The following is a 20,085-nucleotide window of genomic DNA, read 5'->3' on the forward strand; positions in this document are numbered from 1 at the left end:
AGAACCCGTCATGGAACTGAAACCACCCTAACCTCGATCTGGGATGACCTTAAAATGACAGCTGACTCCGCGGGATGCGCCGCACTAATCCTTCTCGACCTATCGGCCGCCTTTTGACACGATCAACCACTCAATCCTCCTGGACCGCCTCCACTCCCTAGGGATACGTGGAACCGCCCTTAAATGGATAGCTTCGTTCCTCAAAGACAGGCACCAAATAACGACACTCTCCGACTTTACCTCCCAAGCCCGACCAGTCGACACAGGAGTCCCACAAGAAGCATGTCTATCCGCCCTCCTGTTCAATCTCTACCTGATCACCCTCCCACCAATAATTCGTTCACACAACATCCTGTGTTACAATTACGCCGACGACACTCCACTAATTCTAAAAATCCTGAACGCAAAACCCAACTCCCGACCTGATATTGCATCCTGCCTCCTGAACATAGAACGCTGGATGACCCAAAGCCACTACTTGTTAAACCCATCCAAAACAGAAATCATGGTTTGCGGCAACTCTGATCTTCTACCGCACCCACTACCCAGGCCACCCGCCATGGGCAACTCACCGACCCCCTCCAACACAGTGAAAAATCTTGGATGCACCCTTGACTCCGACCTAACACTCTCGCGCCAAGTCAACAATGTCTCAAAGTCCTGCCACTACCACCTCAAAAACCTTAGGCGCATCTTTCCATATCTCTCATTTCCCAACAGAGTTTCCGCGGTCCAATCAATCGTCATATCAAGACTGGACTACGGAAACCCCCTATACCTCGGAATTCATGCCTACCAACTGAATAAACTCCAAAACGCGGCGGCCAAAGTGCTACTCGCGCTCGGTCCAAGAGACCACGTATCCCCAGCCCTCAAGACACTGCACTGGCTTCCGTTAGCCCGTAGAGTGGCCTTCAAAACCTTATGCCTCACCCATCGAGCACTACATAAAACTGGACTGCAATATCTTCAAGAAAAGTTAATACCTTATCACCCCACTCGCACCCTTAGATCAAGCTCAGCCGGCCTGCTAGTAATTCCCAAGACAAACTCAGTCAGGTTAGACGGAGCATCATTCTCAGCCCTGGCCCCAACCCTATGGAACTCGCTCCCTCCCCACATCCGCCTAACTAAGGACTTAAAGGCATTCCGCAAACTACTAAAAACCCGGCTCTTTCCCTAAAACCAACCGGTTCCAAACCAGCAACATCAATCATCACAATAACACCGACCCAGCAAACCACAAAATAAATAAATAAATAAAGTACAGCTAAACTAACCAGACTGTAACCTACAATGACAAACCGAACTAAAACGAGTAATGTAGATCTAAAACAGTGAAGTGGACAATAGGAATAAATCACTGGGAATGTAGAAAGTGCAGAGAGCGGATGAACGTGGAGACCGGACGAGCGTGGAGAGCAGAAGAGTGTGGATGGCGTGATTGGACGAGTGGGGAGTACGAATGACTGTGATGAGTATAGATGAGTGTGGAGGATGAATGCTGTTGGCGGATGAGTGTGGAGGGCAGTTGAGTGTGTAGGACGGTTGGGTATAAAGAGCGGACGAATATGAAGAGCAAATGAATGTGGAAGACGGATGAATGTGGAGAGCTCATGAATGTACAGAGCGGTTGAGCGTGGAGAGCGGAGGAGCGTGGAGAGCGGAGGAGCGTGGAGAGCGGATGAGCGTGGGGACCCGATGACTGTGGAGAGCGGATGAGTGTGGAGGACGTGAGCGGATGAGTGGGGAGAGCGAATGAGTAAGGATGAGTGTGGATAAGTATAGATGAGTTGTGGATGAGTGTTAGAGGATGAATACTATTGGCGGATGAGTGTGGAGAGCGGATGAATTTGAAGAGCAAATGAATTTGGAGGACGGAAGAGTGTGGAGAGCCGTCGAGTGTAGAGAGCAGTCGAGTGTGGAGAGCGGCTATGTGCAGAGAGCGGAGGCACGTGGAGAACGGAAGAGCGTGCTGAGCGGAGGAACGTGCAGAGTGAAGGAGCGTAGATAGCGGAGGCGCATGGAGAGCAGAGAAGCATGAGAGCGACTGAATGGGGGGAACGACTGAGTGGGGGGAGCGACTGAGTGGGGGGAGCGACTGAGTGGGGGGAGCGACTGAGTGGGGGGAGCGACTGAGTGTCGAGGGCGGATGAGTGTCGAGGGCGGATGAGTGTCGAGGGCGGATGAGTGCGGAGGATGAGAGCTGAATAGGAGACCAAATGAATATAGATGAGTGTAGATGAGCGTGGAGGAGGAGCACTGCTGGCGGACGAATGTGGAGCGCGGATGAGTGTGGAGGATGGATGAGAGTAAAGAGCGGACGAATATGAAGAGAAAATGAATGTGGAAGACAGATGAATGTGGAGAGAGAGGTTGAGTGTAGAGAGAGGTTGAGTGTAGAGAGAGGTTGAGTGTAGAGAGAGGTTGAGTGCAGAGAGGGGAGGAGCGTGAAGAGCGTCCAGAACAGAGGACCGTGCAGAGCGGAGGACCGTGCAGAGCGGAGGACCGTGCAGAGCGGAGGACCGTGCAGAGCGGAGGACCGTGCAGAGCGGCCGAGAGTGGAGTGAGCGGCCGAGAGTGGAGTGAGCGGCCGAGAGTGGAGTGAGCGGCTGAGGGTGCGGAGAGCGGCTGAGGGTGCGGAACGAACGAACGCATGGAACAAATGAGTGTATGGGTGAATAGTGCATAGAGCGGATGTGAACCAAAACACATAGAACGGACCTGACCGCTCAGAATTGCGCGACGTGCATATTTATTTTTGGAATGCAAGGAATCTTTGAAAGAGCATACTGCATATCAGACCCCACGCTTACTCTCTCCTTACACCACCATTCAACTAGAACACAGAGATACTATGACACCATTCGGTATAACTGTTCTCATATCAACATCTGCCGCTCACCCCCCATCACTCTAAGTAAACATGGCTGGTCTCACACCCCTAGCCAGGCGTTTCTCCTCAGGCCTAACGCCGCCACACTCGGTCTGGATAATTCCAGCCAGACCGAACACATATCCCTGATCTCTCAACCACCACACCTACCGCTAAGAAGCAGCTACCACATGAATTCCGCACCAGCTGCACACATACCGGTGCGCACACGCACCTTTGGACTCTCTCTAATCTTTCCACTGACCCGAACTTCGGTAGCGCCTTCAGACCATACCAATGGTATATAAGGCGCTATACAAATGCAAAATAACAATAACAATAACTTGCGCGGTTTGAACAAACTCCTCAGGAAGGGCAAGTTCAAGATGGTAACTCTTTCTGAAGTCCTCCAGGCCCTTCAACTTCAGGACTGGTTGGTGTCCCTCGACCTCAAGGATGCTTACTTCCATGTGCCGATCCATCCCAGCACAAGAAGTACCGGAGGTTCGCGGTTGGCGACTCGCACTTTCAGTTTCGGGTCCTGCCGTTCGGATTGACCCCCGCCCCGAGGGTTTTCACCAAGCTCATGGTGGTGGTGGCAGCGCATCTCAGGAAAGGGGGATTCACGTCTACCCCTACCTGGACGATTGGTTGATCAGTGGGAGCTCTCCCGAGCAAGTCCTGGATCATCTGTCCGTCAGCTGCCACTCCCTTCACAGGCTGGGCTTCTCCCTCAATTTAAAGAAGTCCCATTTGACACCAACGCAGCGGCTCCAGTACATCGGAGCAGTGCTCGACACGCCCCTGGGGCAGTGTTTTCCTCCTCAGGTGAGGGCTCTTCAGATTCAGCAGATGGTGCACAAGTTTCAGCTTGCCCAGAATCTCCCAGCGTCCGAATTCTTGAGACTGCTCGGCCTCATGGCATCCTGCATTCTTCTGGTGCCAGAGGCTCGAGTTGACAGTCAGTGGTCGTTGGTCTCCGTCGGAGTCCAGACTCCATATCAATCTGTTGGAGCTGAGGGCCGTCAGGCTAGCCCTGAAGGCTTTTCTGCCGACTGTGCGTGGAAAGAGACAACACAGTGGCCATGCACTACCTCAACAAAAAGGGGCGGGGGGCAGGGTCACTTCCGCTGTGCAGGGAGGCGATGCAGCTCGAGTCCTGGGCCATCCAGCAGGAAGTTTCGATCTCGGCTGTGTTCATCTGCCGGAGACGACAACGAGACGGCGGACGCTCTGAGCAGGCAGAGCACGATCTCTCACGAGTGGGAGCTGGCTCAGGAGATTCTCCTGGAGATCTTTGCCCTTTAGGGGACCCCTCAAGTGGATCTCTTTGCCTCCAGTGTCAACCGGAAATGCGAAAGGTTTTGCTTGTGGGAATTTCCTCCGAAAGGAGCCTTAGGAGACGCGTTCGTGGTGGAGTGGTCATTCCCACTGCTGTACGCGTTTCCTCCAGTCCCCGTCATCCCGCAAGTGCTGCGGAGGTTACGGAGGTTCGGTTGCCGGATGATGCTCATTGCTCCGGCGTGGGCCCGGAGGACGTGGTACCCGGACCTTCTCGACTTGTCCATCTGCCCTCCACGTCGTCTTCCCTACCGAGACGATCTGCTCTCACAGGAGGGGGGGGTCAGGTTCTCCATCCAGAGGACAGAGCCCTCAATCTTCACGCTTGGCTTCTGAAAGGTTGAGGTATAAGGATTGGGACCTCCCTGAAGATGTGATGGAGGTGTTGCTCTCGGCAAGGCGGCCGGCAACAAAGTATCTGTACCGTTGCCGTTGGAGAAAGTTCTGCGACTGGTGCAGAGTTAAGAATGTAGATCCTTTTGATTGTGACATTCCCATGGTTCTGTCTTTTTTGCTTTCTTTGGCCCACAGGGGCTTGCAAGTGGGGACCATTAAAGGTTACCTGGCGGCGCTGTCTATATTTAAGCGCTCGTCTGAGGAGTGTTCCTATTTTAAGATTCCTTTAATTTCGCAGTTTTTGAAAGGGCTCACTAATGTGTTCCCTCCGTCACCTTCTCTGGTGCCAGGTTGGGATTTGAACCTTGTTCTTAAGTTTCTTATGGGTGCTCCGTTTGAGCCTTTACATTCTTGCCCTTTGAGGCTGTTGACTCTGAAAACTGTGTTTTTGGTTGCGGTTACTTCTGCTCGCAGAGTGAGTGAGTTACAGGCACTTTCAGTTAAGCCACCCTTCACTGTGTTTTATAAGGACAGGGTTGTCCTTAGAGTTCGTCCTTCTATTCTTCCGAAGGTGGTTTCGGAATTTCATTTGAGCCAGAAGGTTTTTCTTCCGGCGTTCTAGCCTCCTCCACATCCTGCTAAGGAAGAGGAGAGGCTCCATAGGCTTTATCCTCGGAGTGCGTTGAGCTTTTATATTTCGCGCATGTCCCGGGTCAGAGTGGACGATCAACTTTTCATTGGTTACGCTGGAAAGCGTTTGGGACAAGCTGTGACGAAACAGACTTTGTCTCATTGGATTATTTTAGCTATCTCCGAGTGTTACCGCTTGGCGGGCAAGGACCCTCCGGCTGGCTTGCGGGCCCATGCTACCATGGGAGTGGCTGCGTCTACTGCCCTGCAGAGGGGAGTTCCTATTCGTCACATCTGTGATGCAGCCACCTGGGCTTCAGTACATACTTTTGTACGTCACTACTCGATTCCATCAGAGGGCAAGATCTGGCCTTTGGCAAGGCAGTTCTCTATTCCGCAATTTGATTGGGCATGCTAAATTTGTATTATAAATTCTTTCCCACCTCCTTGCTTGGTACTGCTTTGGGAGTCTGTCATAGATATGGAATACGTCGGAGGACCCAATCCCCTCGAAGAACAAGTTACTTTCTTACCTGGTAACGTTCTTTCGATGGGATGGTCCGACGACGTATTCCATATCGCTCCCTCCCTGCCTTCCCCGCTGCAGAATTTCTTTTGCGATTGCAGCTTGCGTTCCACAAGGCCTTGTGTGTCTGACTGGCAGAAAACTGGTGTTACACGTTATGGGGAAAAAACTATAACTGAGGCTATGGGCGTTGTGCGTCCTACTTATCACATCAGGTGACGTCGGCCGTCGGAGGAGGTCCTCGGGGACGGCGCATCGACGTCATCGACGCAGGACGCAGACGCCAAAGATTTTCCGAAGCAGCACAGCTGTGGACATTACCTGTCATAGATATGGACTACGTCGTTGGACCATCCCATCGAAAGAAAGTTACCAGGTAAGAAAGTAACTTGTTCTTCTAATAGGTCCACACTTACTGAATTTGTAAATGCGTGCCGCAGGGTTGAAGCCGGCTGCGCACATTTTTTGTCTGAACCGGCTCGAAATGGCCATTTCAAAGTCCAGAAGTTTCAAGTGGATTGTTGCATGCATTGAGTAACCGCAGTCAGGAGGTTTACACATATTGGGTGGTAATCATAGTCCACGGATCCTTTGCAGCGACTTGGACGTCAATTTGACTTGCATTTTCTTCTGTGTTCGAGTTTGGTGCTGGCTTTTGGGACAATCTATTGAATGCATATACATACATGATTACCACTGCAGATGAGGCAGTTGTCAGTAAGCCCAGGTGGAAAAGGTTCATTTCCACGAATTTTCTTAATGTGACAGCCAACAGTTATTTTTATAACATTTCACAATGATATCGCCCACAAGTAGGCAAGATGCTTCAGTTCTGCTAGACTTTTCCACTTTGATTTAGACGAGGCGTTGACTCCAAGCAAGTTCTTATTATTTTTTTAAGAGACTGTTTTCAATCCAGCCACAAGGTGGCAGAAGTTGCAAGCATGTTTTGGAAATGGTTCAATCCGCAGAACTAATGTTAATGTGAAGTAATTTAATAGATGGGTTTAAAATGAAAGGCAACAAATGCGAGTGTGTGTATAGGAAAGAATTGCTAATTTATCATTGAGGTAATCTACTTCTCGAGCATGGCGTCTGGCATGGGGTCATCTGCTCATGAATATTCCCCGTCATTAGGCCGGGAATCCTTGGTAAAAGAAAAAACAGTTTCACTTTCACTTACAAACTGTATTTCTCCTCTAAACCAATCACTGTACTCTGGGTCATACTGCTCCCAGCCAATGATTGCCTGCTCCCTAAGCCCCTCCTCTGGCAGCCATTTTCAGATTTTTACCGCACGTTCAAGTGGGAGTCCTCAAGTTTTGCTCTGTGAGCTATTCTACAGTTTTCAAGTCTTTTAACGGGAAACGGGCTGTATAAGAGCCCATGTGCTCTTCTCATCATCGACCGGCAAGCAGGGATCAGTCAGTGAATTCCAGCTCCCCTCAAGGGCAAGGATCGTCGAGTTTTCATCGATGTTTCCCGAAGGCCACCAGGCCTACCCCGTGCCATGGCGGAGGAGAAGGAGGGTACTTCCCTCTTCAAGCTCTGCTCCAGATGCAGACTGTGGAACGTGTTTGTGGAGGACAAACGCCTTCAATGCCTCTGTCTTCACCCGGACCACAAAGGAGTTTGCAAGATCTATCTCGGGTTCTTCAAGAGAACGATTAAGCATAGTTACAGTAGACTGGCCGAGTGGCGAAGTGCTAAGGCTTCTGCCCTGTGCCTGAAGCAGGGTCATGCCTCACCCAGGACCGTCTTGTTCTAAGAGATGGCTTCTAAGTGCTTTGAGGGCGCTCCATGAGTGGGCGCCCAAGATGAGACCAAGTGCCGCAAGTCAGTTTCCATTGGGGTTGCCGCGCAAGCCGGTCCTGCGATGGCCAGGGTGTGATCAGCCTCACCATCTGCCTCCATCTCCAGCCATTAGTCCAGCTCCTCCTCCTCAAAAAGGAAATCGCCCAACGTGGCTAAACTGCGGAGAAGCTTAGGGTGGAAGAAAAGACGACCAATCTGCCCAAAAAGGCCCAGGCGGCGCAGGAAAAATCGGCGTTGTCGATTGAGATGGTGGTGGTCGCTCTCTCGAAGGCCAAAGGGGCTGACCCTGCGAAGGTTAAGCCGACTGCGCCCAGGGTTTCCTTACCCCCGAGGCGGGAGGCCTCCGCTGGGGCGGTGGCAAAGACACCGGAAAAGATGTCACCGAGCCAGACTCTGACTCCTCAGGGTGCAAAAAGGGCGGCACCATGAAGTCCCAGTCCAGCCACAGGCCTTATCACAAGACATGGATGTTTCTTCCTCGGATGAAGAGGACCAGGAGTCCGTACACGCACTCCACGAGGATGTGGATGACAGCAGTGGAAATGCTGATGGCAGCTACGGGGTGGGGCCTAGTAAGCTGCCGCCCCGACTCTGCCGAGAGATGTATCTCGGGATATTCTTTCAACCCTGCACACGTTGCTGTCAGAAATCCCAAAAAAGGATGCTAGTGGCCCCGGATCAGCCTCCGACGAAGAAAGAGGCATCCAACACCCCATCAGCCTCCACACCTGCGCCAGGTTCCCTCCCCCCGAGGGATCCAGACCCGTGGATGGACATGGCCACGGCGACGACTGACGACATAGTCACGGCTGGCCGATCGCCGCAGCCGAGGGGATCCCGACCGGATGAGGTGGGGTCGGTTCATGCCATGGTTGCCAGAGCTTCTGAGCTCTTCAAGCTGAAAACCGAGGAGACCAAAAAGGAAGGCTTCGTATACCAGAGGAGCGAGGCCAAGAGGAAGACCATCATGGCAGTGTCCCTCCTGGAGGATGTGTGGGAGGAAGGCCTGGCCCTATTGAAGAATCCTGCCACGGCCCTGACTAAGCGGGATAGGCTGGAGAAAAAGTACTGGCTGCCGGAGTCCACACCCAAGTGTCTGCGGTCACATCCGTCGCCAGACTCTGTCGGCAGCTGCAAGTAAGAGATCGCCTAACCCCTCGTCATCGTCCTCAGTCCCTCCGGACAGCGAGGGGAAGAAGTTGGACGCCATGGGGAGAAAGTTCTGCTGCATCGACCGTCAAAGCGGCCAATGCCCTGGCAATCCTTGCCAGGTACGACAGGGATCTGTAGTACAAACTGGCCCTGATTTCTGGAATTCCTGCAGGACGACAAGCAGGTGGATGTGATCGCACTACTCCAGGAGGGGCTGGTCACTTCGGACCATGTCATCACGGTTGCTCTGGACATCGCTGACACTGGGTTCCAACAGATGGGGAACGGTGTCTGCCTCTGTCGTTGAGACTGCCTGAAGGCCACGAACTTCCGGCGGAGGTTCAGACGAGGGTACTGGACATGCCCTTTCATGGGGATAACCTTTTCGGCCATCAAGACTGATGCAGAGACGGTTTGTGCATTGGGTACTCTTCAACAGCACCGCTCTTCCTTTCGCTCCTCCAGAGGAAAGTCGGCAGATAGACAAAAGGTTTTGGTGGAGGCTCCTTATACCGTCAGCTCTCCCGGTTTACGACCCAGGAGGCATACAGAGGCTGGTCCAAGGCTTTCGGTGGCGGTGGTCAGTGCTGTCATCGCTCCCAAGGCAGAACCCAGGCGCTTAAGCAGGACTGAACCGGCCAAGCACCCTGCTGGGAGGCTGGCTGACGGGATTCATCAGCGAGTGGGAAAAGAACTCCACGGACAGAGGAGTGCTGGACGCTCTCGCCCACAGAAATACCCTGGAGTTTCAGCAAAAGTGTCGGCGCATCCCTCCGGTGACCTGGCAGGAGGAACACATCCCTCAGCTCCTGCAAGAGATACGGGCCATGCTAAAGAAGGGGGCAATAGAGCTATTTCCAAGGCTACTCCGGAGGCTACTCCAGATACTTCTTGGTCAAAAAGAAGACTGGGGGGGGGTGATGGAGGCCCATCCTGGACCTGCAGCGTCTCAACAAAGTTCCTCAAGGCCCAAAAGTTCAGGATGGTCACATTGCAGCACGTGCCCGGCCAGCTGGAGGAAGGAGACTTCTTGACGTCACTAGATGTGGAGTACGCCTACTTCCACGCCCCCATTCACTGGAAGCATCAAAAGTTCCTACGCTTCATGGTGCAGGGAAGGCACTACCAGGTCAAGGGGTCTGGCCTTTCCATGAAGGCTGAGACGAAGGGCCCCGAGGTGACAAGAGCACTTGGCCCACTGCACCTACCCCCCAGGTACCGCTGAAGGATCTTTCACTTGGCATCCTTTCGACCCTCCACACGCTGGTGCCGGAGATACAGACGGACCCTCCACCCGCGGCACCCTTTCCAGCAGCCCCGTTGACACAGGAGTTAACTGCCTGCCAAGAAGAGGGGGAGGCATCTCATGCCTCCACGCCACCCATCGCCTCTCTCGTCCAAGGGAGATGGAATCGGACACAGCGACAACGGGCACGGATGATGGCGACATGGGGTACCTTCCGTTTCCTCTGCCCAGGGCCTCTCTGCCGGACGAAGTAGGTTCCTTCCATGCAATGATCGCCCGAGCGTCTGAGCTTTTCCAGCTCATGATGGAGGAACAGAAGGAGGAAAGCGTCTTATATCGGCGCCGGGAAGCGAAGAGGAAGACCATCCCGGGAGGATAGCTCAGCGGCAAGATGCTCACCTTGGAAACAAGACGACACGAAAATAAAAATCCTTTTGGTCCCACTCCTGGACGCTGTTTGGGATGATGGGCTGGCTTTGATGAAGAACCCCTCGACTACCCCAGCGAAGAGAGACCGGCTGGAGAAAAAGTACAGGGTGCCAGACTCTGCACCCAAGTGCTTGCGGTCTCAACCGTCGCTGGACTGTGGTCTCGGCGGCCGCCAGGAAGAAATGGTTGGGCTCGCGCCTGGTGGTGACCCATCTATGACTGCACGTCTTCACGCCAGAGGCCTGTGGCTGTCGGAGAAGATGTTGCATATCAATGTCGTGGAACTACTGGCTGCGTTTTGGGCCCTCAAGTCGTTCCTGCCGTCCCTCAAGGGAGTCTTCACAGACAATACCACCACAATGTTTTACGTCCGGAAACAGGGTGGCTCCAGATCCCCAGTGCTCTCCAAAGAGGTGCAGGATTTATGGCACTGGGCCGTCACCCAGGGGATGTTCCTCCATTCCGTTTCACCTGGCAGGAGTGAAGAACAACCTTTTCCTCAAATGGGGCAATACCCAGATCGATCTGTTTGCAACGGCGACAAACACCAAGTGCCGGAGGTTTGCCAGCAGATTCCCCCAGCCGGGGAACATGGGGGTGGTGGGGGGACGCATTTTCATTCCCTTGGGAAGGCCTGTTTATGTATGTGTTCCCTCCGTTGCCGTTACTTCTTCAAGTCCCCAATCAACTCAGATGGTATCGGTGCTTGATGATCCTCGTCGCCCCAGCTTGGCTGAGGCAGATCTGTTACCCGGACCTTCTCAGCATGTCGATGTCCCCTCAAGTCAATCTGCCAGTGGTCACGGATCTTATCGGCAGGGAAGGAGGCGCGATTCTGCACCACGACCCGGGGTCGCTGGACCTGAAGGCCTGGCTCATGCAGCGTTAGAATGCAGTGGCTATGATCTTCCGGTAGGCAAGAAAGAGATTCTCGCCAAGGCATCATCTATCTTAAAATGCTATGGACACAAATGGAAGTCCTTTACTGTTTGCTGCCGTTCACAGAAGAGTAACTCTCCAAGGGTCACGGCCCCTCGGGTATGACCATATCTACGGTCATTGGCTAAATCTGGGCTGGCTCACGCCTCCATCAAGATTCATCTGACGGCTATCTCTCGCTACACAAGATCTCCGGGATGGTCTTCTCTGTGGTCGCACCATCTGGTCAAGCAGTTCATCAAGGGACTGTTCCGCTTCTTCCCGCCGGTGAAGGCTCCGGCCCCGGCGTGGGAGCTCAATGTGGTGCTGACTGGGCTCATGGGGGCTCTATTCGAACCTATGCATTCAGCTCTGCTCAAGTTTGTCGTTGAAGACCGCTTTCCTCGGCCATCACCTCTGCAAGCGAGATGAGATTCAGCCCCCGTCATGCAAGCAGCATTACTTAACTTTTCACGAGACAAGTGGTGCTTCGGATGCACCCCTCCTTCATGCCCAAGGTACAGTTGGAATTTCACCTCAACGAACCCTTGGTGGTACCTGTGTTTTTTCCAACACTTTCGTCGCCGGCCGAAAGGACTTTGCACTCGCTGGATGTGACTAGAGCGCTGAAGTTTTATGTGGCCTGCACAAAGTTTCCGGAAAACCTCTCAGCTTTTTGTGAACTTTGGTCCTGTGAACCATGGGAAGGCTCTGTCCAAGGCTTCCATTTCCAGATGGCTCTCCAGCTGCATCTCTCACTGTCACTGGTTGGGAAACTGACAGCTGTCTGGCGATGGCAGCTACAATGGCGTTCCTGTCTGGTGTGCCCCTGCTGGACATCTGCAGGGCTGCTACGTGGAGGCCGACGCACACCTTCATGAAATTCTACTGCATCGACAGGGATTCCAGGGAGAAGTACAGGGTCGGCCAAGCAGTGCTGCGCAACCTGTTCGCTTGAAGGTGAGCCTCATGAGGAGGTAACAGATTGCTTCTGTTGAGCCTTGCCACCTCTCATGGTTGTGCATGTGTGTACAGCTCTGTATTCTTTATGTATGGCCATGTGAATCCATGCCAGACCCCATTCTGGAGAAGGAACACGTTACTTACCTGTAACTGTTGTTATCCAGCATGGGTCTTTCATGGATTCACATGCAAACCCTCCTGCCTGCCACTCTGCAGCTCTTCTCTTGGTCCTACTGCCACATTACATGCTACCAAATCTGAAGATGGCTGCCAGAGGAGGGGCTTAGGTAGAGGGCAGTCATGGGCTGGGGGCAGTATGACCCAGAGCTCAGCGATTGGTTTATAGGAGAAAGACAGTTTAGAAACAAAACAAACTGTTTTTTCTTTTACAGAGGATTCCAAGCCGGATGACTCGGAATATTCATGAATATGTGAATCCATGCCAGACCCATGCTGGAGAACAGTTACAGGTAAGTAACTTGTTCCTTAGTAAGCATATCCCTAATTTCAATTTCCTCCCGCTCACCAACCCCCACATTTGGAACATGTTCAGATCAGCCAGGAACCTAGTTTAACTGGCCCTTACAGTAGAGTCACAGGAAGATACATTTTATATCTCCAAAATTGCATGGAAATTACATTACAAATGGTAAAATGAAATCCACCTGCCTTTTGATGGCTGAGAAAAAGGCCTAAATGATAATAGCCCTTTCAAATAAATTGTAAATCTTCATGTGGGACAAATGGTCCTGCTCCTGCTTCCGGCCATTTGTTTTCACCGGGTCTGCCTATGCCCACAGTTCTTTTTATCAATCTCCTTTGTGTTGGAAGCTTTCTCTTTGAGGTGGGTGCCCCCATGCTCACACACAATAGTTGTGTGCCAGCCAAGGATGACTTTTCTTGAAGTCCATGCTTTCAGGGTCAGCAGGTCTGGAGAACACTGAATTTCGATGCCTTTAGCAGGCATGTTTTATTGTGGTTGGTCATTAGATGGGAGGTGTGACATCCAGGCTAAAAGTGGGAGATGTCATTGTGAAGTTTTGCCCACAGCCAGCAAAAGGGTCTTCCTTGGATTGACATTTTCCATGAAGTGGCTCTTCAAATATCACTGGAGTTTTGGTAGGTGAAACAGAATATACATTGCTTTTGGTCAATCCGCACATCATGTTTTGTTTTCCTAACATTTTTCTGTGAGCAGTGATATTTCTTTCACTGACTTTTTTTTAATACTATTTTTATTTGCACACACGTGCAGGCCTTTTTTGTTTTCAATGTTTAGAAAACATGTTTTCCATGTGACAAGGATCTTTGATTCCTCCTTTTGTAAATTAAAATGCTGCTTGTCCATTGGTAATGACTCTTTAACTTTACTTGAAAAAACGAAAACCAAGGCCAGGCCGTTTTGTTTCAGTGTTTAAAATCCTGTCTTTCATGTGAACGGGACTTCTATTTGGCAGCTTTAAATTTACCCCACAGAGGCTAGTAGAGCATTCTTAATTGTTAATCTTTTACAGAGAAGATTTATTTTTGTGGTTAGCGCTGTTTGTATGGTGGTGCACCTTGCTTAGTTAGGTTGGACTAGTGTGGTTGGTGCACTCTGGTTTGCTAGTTTGTGCAAGATAGCGAAGAGCTTCTTGGTATTTGAACTAGCCATGCTGATTCTGTTGTCATAGGAAGCAGCTTTAGTCACGAAAATAGCATCCTTATAAGTGTTGAAGGTGGAGGTGAGGAGAGTGGCATTCTTGGGGGTCGGGTGTTTCTTATGGAGATGTTCTATGGCTCCTTTTTGCCTACGGAGCAGAACTAATTCATTAGAAAACCAGATGTTGGTAGGTTTGAATGGTTTCAAGGATTTGTTTTTAAGGGGGGGTGTTGGTCTAGCATGACTAAGAGACTAGCATGTTAGTGGTTTGCAAGAGCCACAGGGCTCTTGTAGTTAGGTTGTGTCGCAATGAGCGGGATTAGGGTGGGTTTGAGTATACACTGAGTAAGCTTCCTAAATTTCTCGCAAGCATTTGGGGATGTGGAGGTCTGGAGTTCCTCACGGGTTCGAGTGGTGTAGTTTAAATTCAATCAGATTGTGATCGGGCCATTGTCGAGTTGGTGATAAATATGCAATCGAGGGTAGGCCCTTTCAAGCGAGTATGAACAGAGATGAGTTGTAAGAAGTTCAAATCGTGGAGGGCTTGGTCCACAGTGGTAGCTTTTCTGATCAGTGGGATATCCTAGATTGAAATCGCCTAAGATTATGCTTTTGCTGACTGGTTTGAGCGAGGGTATTATGAGGAGGGGGATTTCGGAGTCAGCATTTGGAGGGGTTGGGACATAGCACTAAGCCCCTCACCCCTTCACTTGACCTTACCAATTCTTCTTCACACACTCTTTCTTGGTACCCTATTTACAAAAGTTAACTATAGCTCTGTACCTCTATTAAATGTATTTTAAATAATTGACAAATTATTTTAAGGCTTAATACGTTGTGAAATCTTGTTTCTAAAGGGTGATGAGGTGGGTGAGACTGTAAATGCTGAATCTGAAGAGATGGACGTTCAGTTTCTACTGAATGGTGACTTTAATCTACCTCCTTAAGTAACCTAAAAAGCAATGTCCAAAAGTCGAATATTTATTTGGAGGGTGCAGTAGAAAGATGTGTACGGTTAATATTCCTCAAAATGTTGCTGTCTGAAGGGTATCCCTTTTGTGAGCTAATTCATGCGACAAGCACTAGACCATAAAAGCTCTTTACACATCGATGCCAAACGTCACCGCTGAGAGCGGTCCTAAATGAAAGCGAGCAGGCGCCCCTCACCTCCATGAGTCCAATATGTCGGGACATAGAGCATAGAGTTACTTACTGTATCCCTGTATATGCCATGAGCAATTTAGGGGAATGTGTCGATTAACTGGTTCGGGAGGCCAGCTACAGAACATCTAGCCGATCTGGATCACTGCCTTCAAAACGGGTGCAATTAGCGTTCTTAAACTGGCAGGTCCTGATTGTGTCGGGAGATTAATCGTGTTGCAGTGCACTGTGTGTATCGGACTGGGCAGTGTCATACTGGGTTGGGCAGCAAACCTAGGTACGGGGAAGGCCTCGTCAACCAGATGGCAGGGCGTCTCATACATGCTTCCAATATGCGTTTATTACATTCTGAACAAGCACTCGCTCTGCTGCGCAGATGAGAACAGACCGCTGATCACGTTCACTGGTTTGCTTGAAATAGGGCTCTGCTGCCACCTCGTGGCAATAGTGAACAATAGTACTACACATAGACTATACCTCATATACCGCAAGCGCTGATGTCGATGCTTGCAAACAAGCGAGAGGAATGTTATCAGGCGCTTAACTGCGCAGGGAATGGGCCGGAAGACTCGGCGGCAAACGCTGCCTACTCTACTGAAAGCTGCCTGCTCGTTGAAGCGCAGGGTAAACTCTACATGCCCAGGGGCTAGCACACAACACTAGTTCTTCAGTTGTATTACACGCATGAGTAACCGTTCTTCAACAAGCTTTTCAGAAGACTCGGCCTTCTGCGTGTAGAAACTGCCAAAGCCTCGCATACAGTGCTGCAGTTGTCCAAACTGGCATATGTCCTGCAGTTTACAGACCTCTTTTGGTTAGGGTGAATAACAGTGACCAATAAAAACAGAAGTCCATTATCTGCTTAAAAGGTTTTCTTACTGAATCACTGTAAGACATGTTTAACGTATTAAATTGTGGACGTTATGATATTCCTATAATGCTCTTTGCTTGTATGCACATCGCCAGGATTGTGTTCTATGAAGAGATATTGTGTTTGCAAACTGGCCTTAGGCAATGCCCCTGGCCCCGCCCCCTCCTTCCCATAGCCCTGCCCCTCTAAAGAAGTGGATGTTCCCCCAAGTAATTTGTTTCTATTTCCAGCACTGATGCTTAGTCATCCAAACCAGGAGCTAACCAGTGGCCAGCGGAATTAGGAAACAATATTTCTGTACTATTTACATGTTGTCATTTGGCAATTTAAATGGTGAAATGTTACTAACTATCTGAGGACATGGGTGCATGAGGGATCATGAATATGCATAGGTTAGGGATAGTGTAACCAGTTATGCCCTTGTCAACGCCCCTTTTTTAAATAAAAAAAACATTGCAACCCTCCACACCAATTACCAGTTGGTGGCCTATGCAAAGCATGTGATTCCAAGCAGATACACGGCACAGAAAGACGATTAATGGGTAAGTTATTTTTGAGATTATATATAGTAATCCAGGGGTCAAAATGTACTCTCTCCACTGGCTAGTCATAATTAACTTTTGTCGAGTAAGAAATGGTGTGCTATATATGTGTACACATAAAGCAAGTGACTTTTCATGCCTGCCTAGTAGCTTGAAATTTGAAATGTTGGACCTTGGCGTCATCTGTTTAGGAAATACCACATAATAGCAAGGAACCTTCTGGTATTGTACTGTTCAAAAAGATCCACTTTTGTCTCCAGTTGTGTTCACAATCAAGCATTTGCCTACAAAGTGATGGTGCTTTTAAGAAAGTAAACCTTGTAAGTTTGTCTTCATGTATTTTTGAATATCCTGTTTGAGTATCTTAATATCCCCTCCGCCCCCTTTAGCTCGGAGACGTAATGGTGGACATTGCAAGTAACATCATGCTGGCTGATGAGCGAGTCCTATGGATGGCACAGAGGGAAGCCAAGGCTTGTACAAAGATTGTCCAGTGCTTGCAGCGCATTGCTTCTTACCGACTGGCCAATGGTGCGCAGGTTTACTCCACTGTAAGTGTTGCATTCTCTTTCGTATCTTTTCCACGTAAAAGGTAGCCATATGGCTAAAGTATTATATGATGAATCTCTTGATGATGCAAGAAAGTCTTCAGCGTCGAAAGGTTTGAAATGCTCTTATTAGTGGTCATCAGGGATGTGACGATGATGATTACGTTTTAGCATTGTTGAATTTACCTTTCGGTCTAATTGTATCCTTCCTTTTCATTCCTGTTCACTTTCTCCTCGTTCCACTAGCCCCTCACCACACTCCCGCGTGCCCTCAAGTGAGTGTGAGTTTGCATGTGGCACATGCAAACCCAATAAATAGGCACTACATTAAAACCATGTTAGACCAGTAATGTTGGGGGATGAACATCATTAGTGAAACCAAAGCGCTGCTATTAAAAGTTGGGCTTTTTGTCATTTATCGTAACCATTTGCCTAATTTGTCTCCCACATGCTCCAAATTAAATATCATTTGTGATGAACATAGCACTAATGCTTTTTGTTGCTGTCCAAAAAGAAACCTTTTTATTGTACCCATTCTTCTCCTCGCTTTTGTTAATCTGATTCACTTAACTCTTTAGGCCATGTTGAATTCCATTCATTTTATTTGATCACCTTTCTTCTTAGTTAACACTTTCTTTTACATTCTGCTAATTTGAGATCACTCGTTATAGATTTGCTGTTCGTATGCACATGGATGGTCAATTCACATAGAAGTTCAGATGAGCTGAACAAATGTCCTGTTTAGGTATTTGTTCTTCTTCTGAATGGATTAAAATTATTTGAACGAGTGAAATATCAGCCATGCATCAAGTGGCCATTAGAGTGCAACATTGCTCCAAGATTCTTTTCAGCTGAGACGTTAGGCACTTCTGTTGCTGCATTTGGTTGTCAGTGTTTCGTAGAGGTGTATCCCTAACAAATACTGCGAGACCAGTAGCATGAATCGGATAACTTCAACTCCTCTGCTCAGCCTGTTTTTCTTTTGGGGTCTCTCAGAAATAGAGGCTAGCGTTTCGCTATTGCACTGGTTTTGGGTACACTCAGGAAGGCCAAAAAGCGTTGTAGATTGATGAGCAAAGTCAGAAAATGGATCTTTTGGAAGTTGCGCAGGTGTGTGGAATACTTGGTTGCTGATTTTTCCTGGATCATTTTAGGCGAGTTTTCATAATCTCCACTTGAGCTAAGACTTCATAATTATAGGTCCACAACTCTTAGTATAAGCTTGTACTACCCATGAAAGCTTTGTAGAATGGCACAGCAGTCAAGCTTATCATAGGAGGAATTATTGTGTGGACTCACGGTGGCCCCCCTCACCCCACTCACTTTCTCCTGAGACTAAGCCTTGATCAGACGCAATGCTTACCTTGATTGGGTTTGGCTCACCTCAGAGATCCCCAGTTCAATAAAACTAGGGTGGCTTCCTAGAATCTGTCCACCAGGCCAGCTTCTAAAAATCTATCTTAACAGCTGTTGGGTGGAAACTCAGCTGTGAGATATTCAAAAGCATAGTTTTGAACATGCTAGGGGAACGCAGGCGGAGAAATGGTATGTTTGAACTCAATATATAGTCATTTGGGCATGTTGGCTGTTCCCACAAAAGATAAATGGGACCAACAGTACAGAAGTTACATTTTCATATGCTTGTGCTCTTTGCTGCTGTTTCAGCTGGTTTATTTCTTGTTTTCACAGTATTCACCAAATATTGCGCTAGAAGCGTATGTTATAAAAGCTACTGGCTTCAGTGGAATGACTTGCACCGTGTTCCAGAAAGTGATCACCTCAGACCGAACAGGCCTTGACTTTGCAAGAAGGGATTCTGATGGAAATTTAGATAAACAAATGAGTTTCAAGTGCAATATATCAAATACACTTTCCAGCTTTGCATTAAAGGTACGTTTGGTATATTGTTTCCATGTTTGTCATACAAATGGATGTCGGCGCTAATCTTTTTTTAAAACCTATTCCTGTAAAGGTAACTTGCATTTGTGATTTTATTTTTTGGGAAACTAAACTAAAAGGGGCCAACTGAAAATGAAGGATTGCCTTGGTAATTGCAGGCTAGCATGCCGAAATAATTAACTGCTTATGGAATATGCATAGGAGCAGACTGGATCACAAAATCTTTAATACGCCATCTAGCAAGTAGCACTAACTTAACTCTGATGCCACTGGTGCCCAAAGTGGCATTCACAGGTATACATTGACATACATGTGTGTACCTGTACCCTTCATTTTTTTTCTCAAACATCACACATGACACTTTGTTAATTGGGTCAAATGTACTCCTGAATGCTGACTCTTATTCTGTTACTTTAGAAAAGATTGGTTTTAGAGCTCACACAGCATGCAAAAGGCAGATGTCTGTTTAGGCTACGCATTGATGTGGTGTCTAGTTTTGATAGTCTTTATATTTCATAGGTTTTATGGGTGCAAACCATCCTAAATGGGTAACTAAGCAACACACAGCATCGCTTTCAGTATCAGAAACACAGAACTATAAAACTAAAACTTTTACAACAAAAATTCCCAGCTAGAACAGAAGCCGGCACTTAACACAGAACAGGAAAGTTTGCCATTGTTTACTAGATAGCAAAAGTGATGGATTAAGGCATCAAGGAACTGAAGGAGGATTCCAGAAATTACGAGTGGCCATGACACATCATGCTTTTGCAAGTCTAGTGGGAGATTGTCTGTTTAGCAATATTGAAAGGAAGAAGATGGCACATGTTTGTGATATTGAGGAGGTTGAGTCTGGCTGCAGTGGCAGATTTGGAGATGAAGAGCGAGAAGCTGTGTGATGGATCGAAGATGACACCAAGGTTCTCCAGCATGGGGTCTGGCATGGATTCACATGCTCATGAATATTCCCCGTCGTCAGGCTGGGAATCCTCGAATATTCCCCGTCGTCAGGCTGGGAATCCTCGGTAAAGAAAAAAATCAGTATCAGTTTCGTTTCTGATCTGTCTTTCTTAGTAGTAACCAATCACTGATCACTGGGTCATACTGCCCCCAGCCAATGACTGCCCTCTCCCTAAGCCCCTCCTCTGGCAGCCATCCTCAGATTTGGTAGCACGCAAAGTGGCAGTATGA

At 48.9% G+C, this 20,085-nt stretch overlaps 1 protein-coding gene across 1 annotated transcript in view; it reads left to right on the forward strand.

The window, feature by feature from the left end:
- Window positions 1-20,085, forward strand: part of ADGRA3 (adhesion G protein-coupled receptor A3) — a 451,503-nt gene that overhangs the window by 367,962 nt on the left and 63,456 nt on the right. Inside the window, exons 11-12 of the mRNA XM_069631885.1 lie at window positions 16,837-16,998; window positions 18,685-18,885. Coding sequence (XP_069487986.1) covers window positions 16,837-16,998; window positions 18,685-18,885 — 363 coding nt within the window. The remainder of the gene's footprint in view (window positions 1-16,836; window positions 16,999-18,684; window positions 18,886-20,085) is intronic.

The sequence above is a fragment of the Ambystoma mexicanum genome, chromosome 6q, assembly GCF_040938575.1.
Source record: "Ambystoma mexicanum isolate Mex_15411 chromosome 6q, UKY_AmexF1_1, whole genome shotgun sequence".
NCBI classification, from domain to species: Eukaryota; Metazoa; Chordata; class Amphibia; order Caudata; family Ambystomatidae; genus Ambystoma; species Ambystoma mexicanum.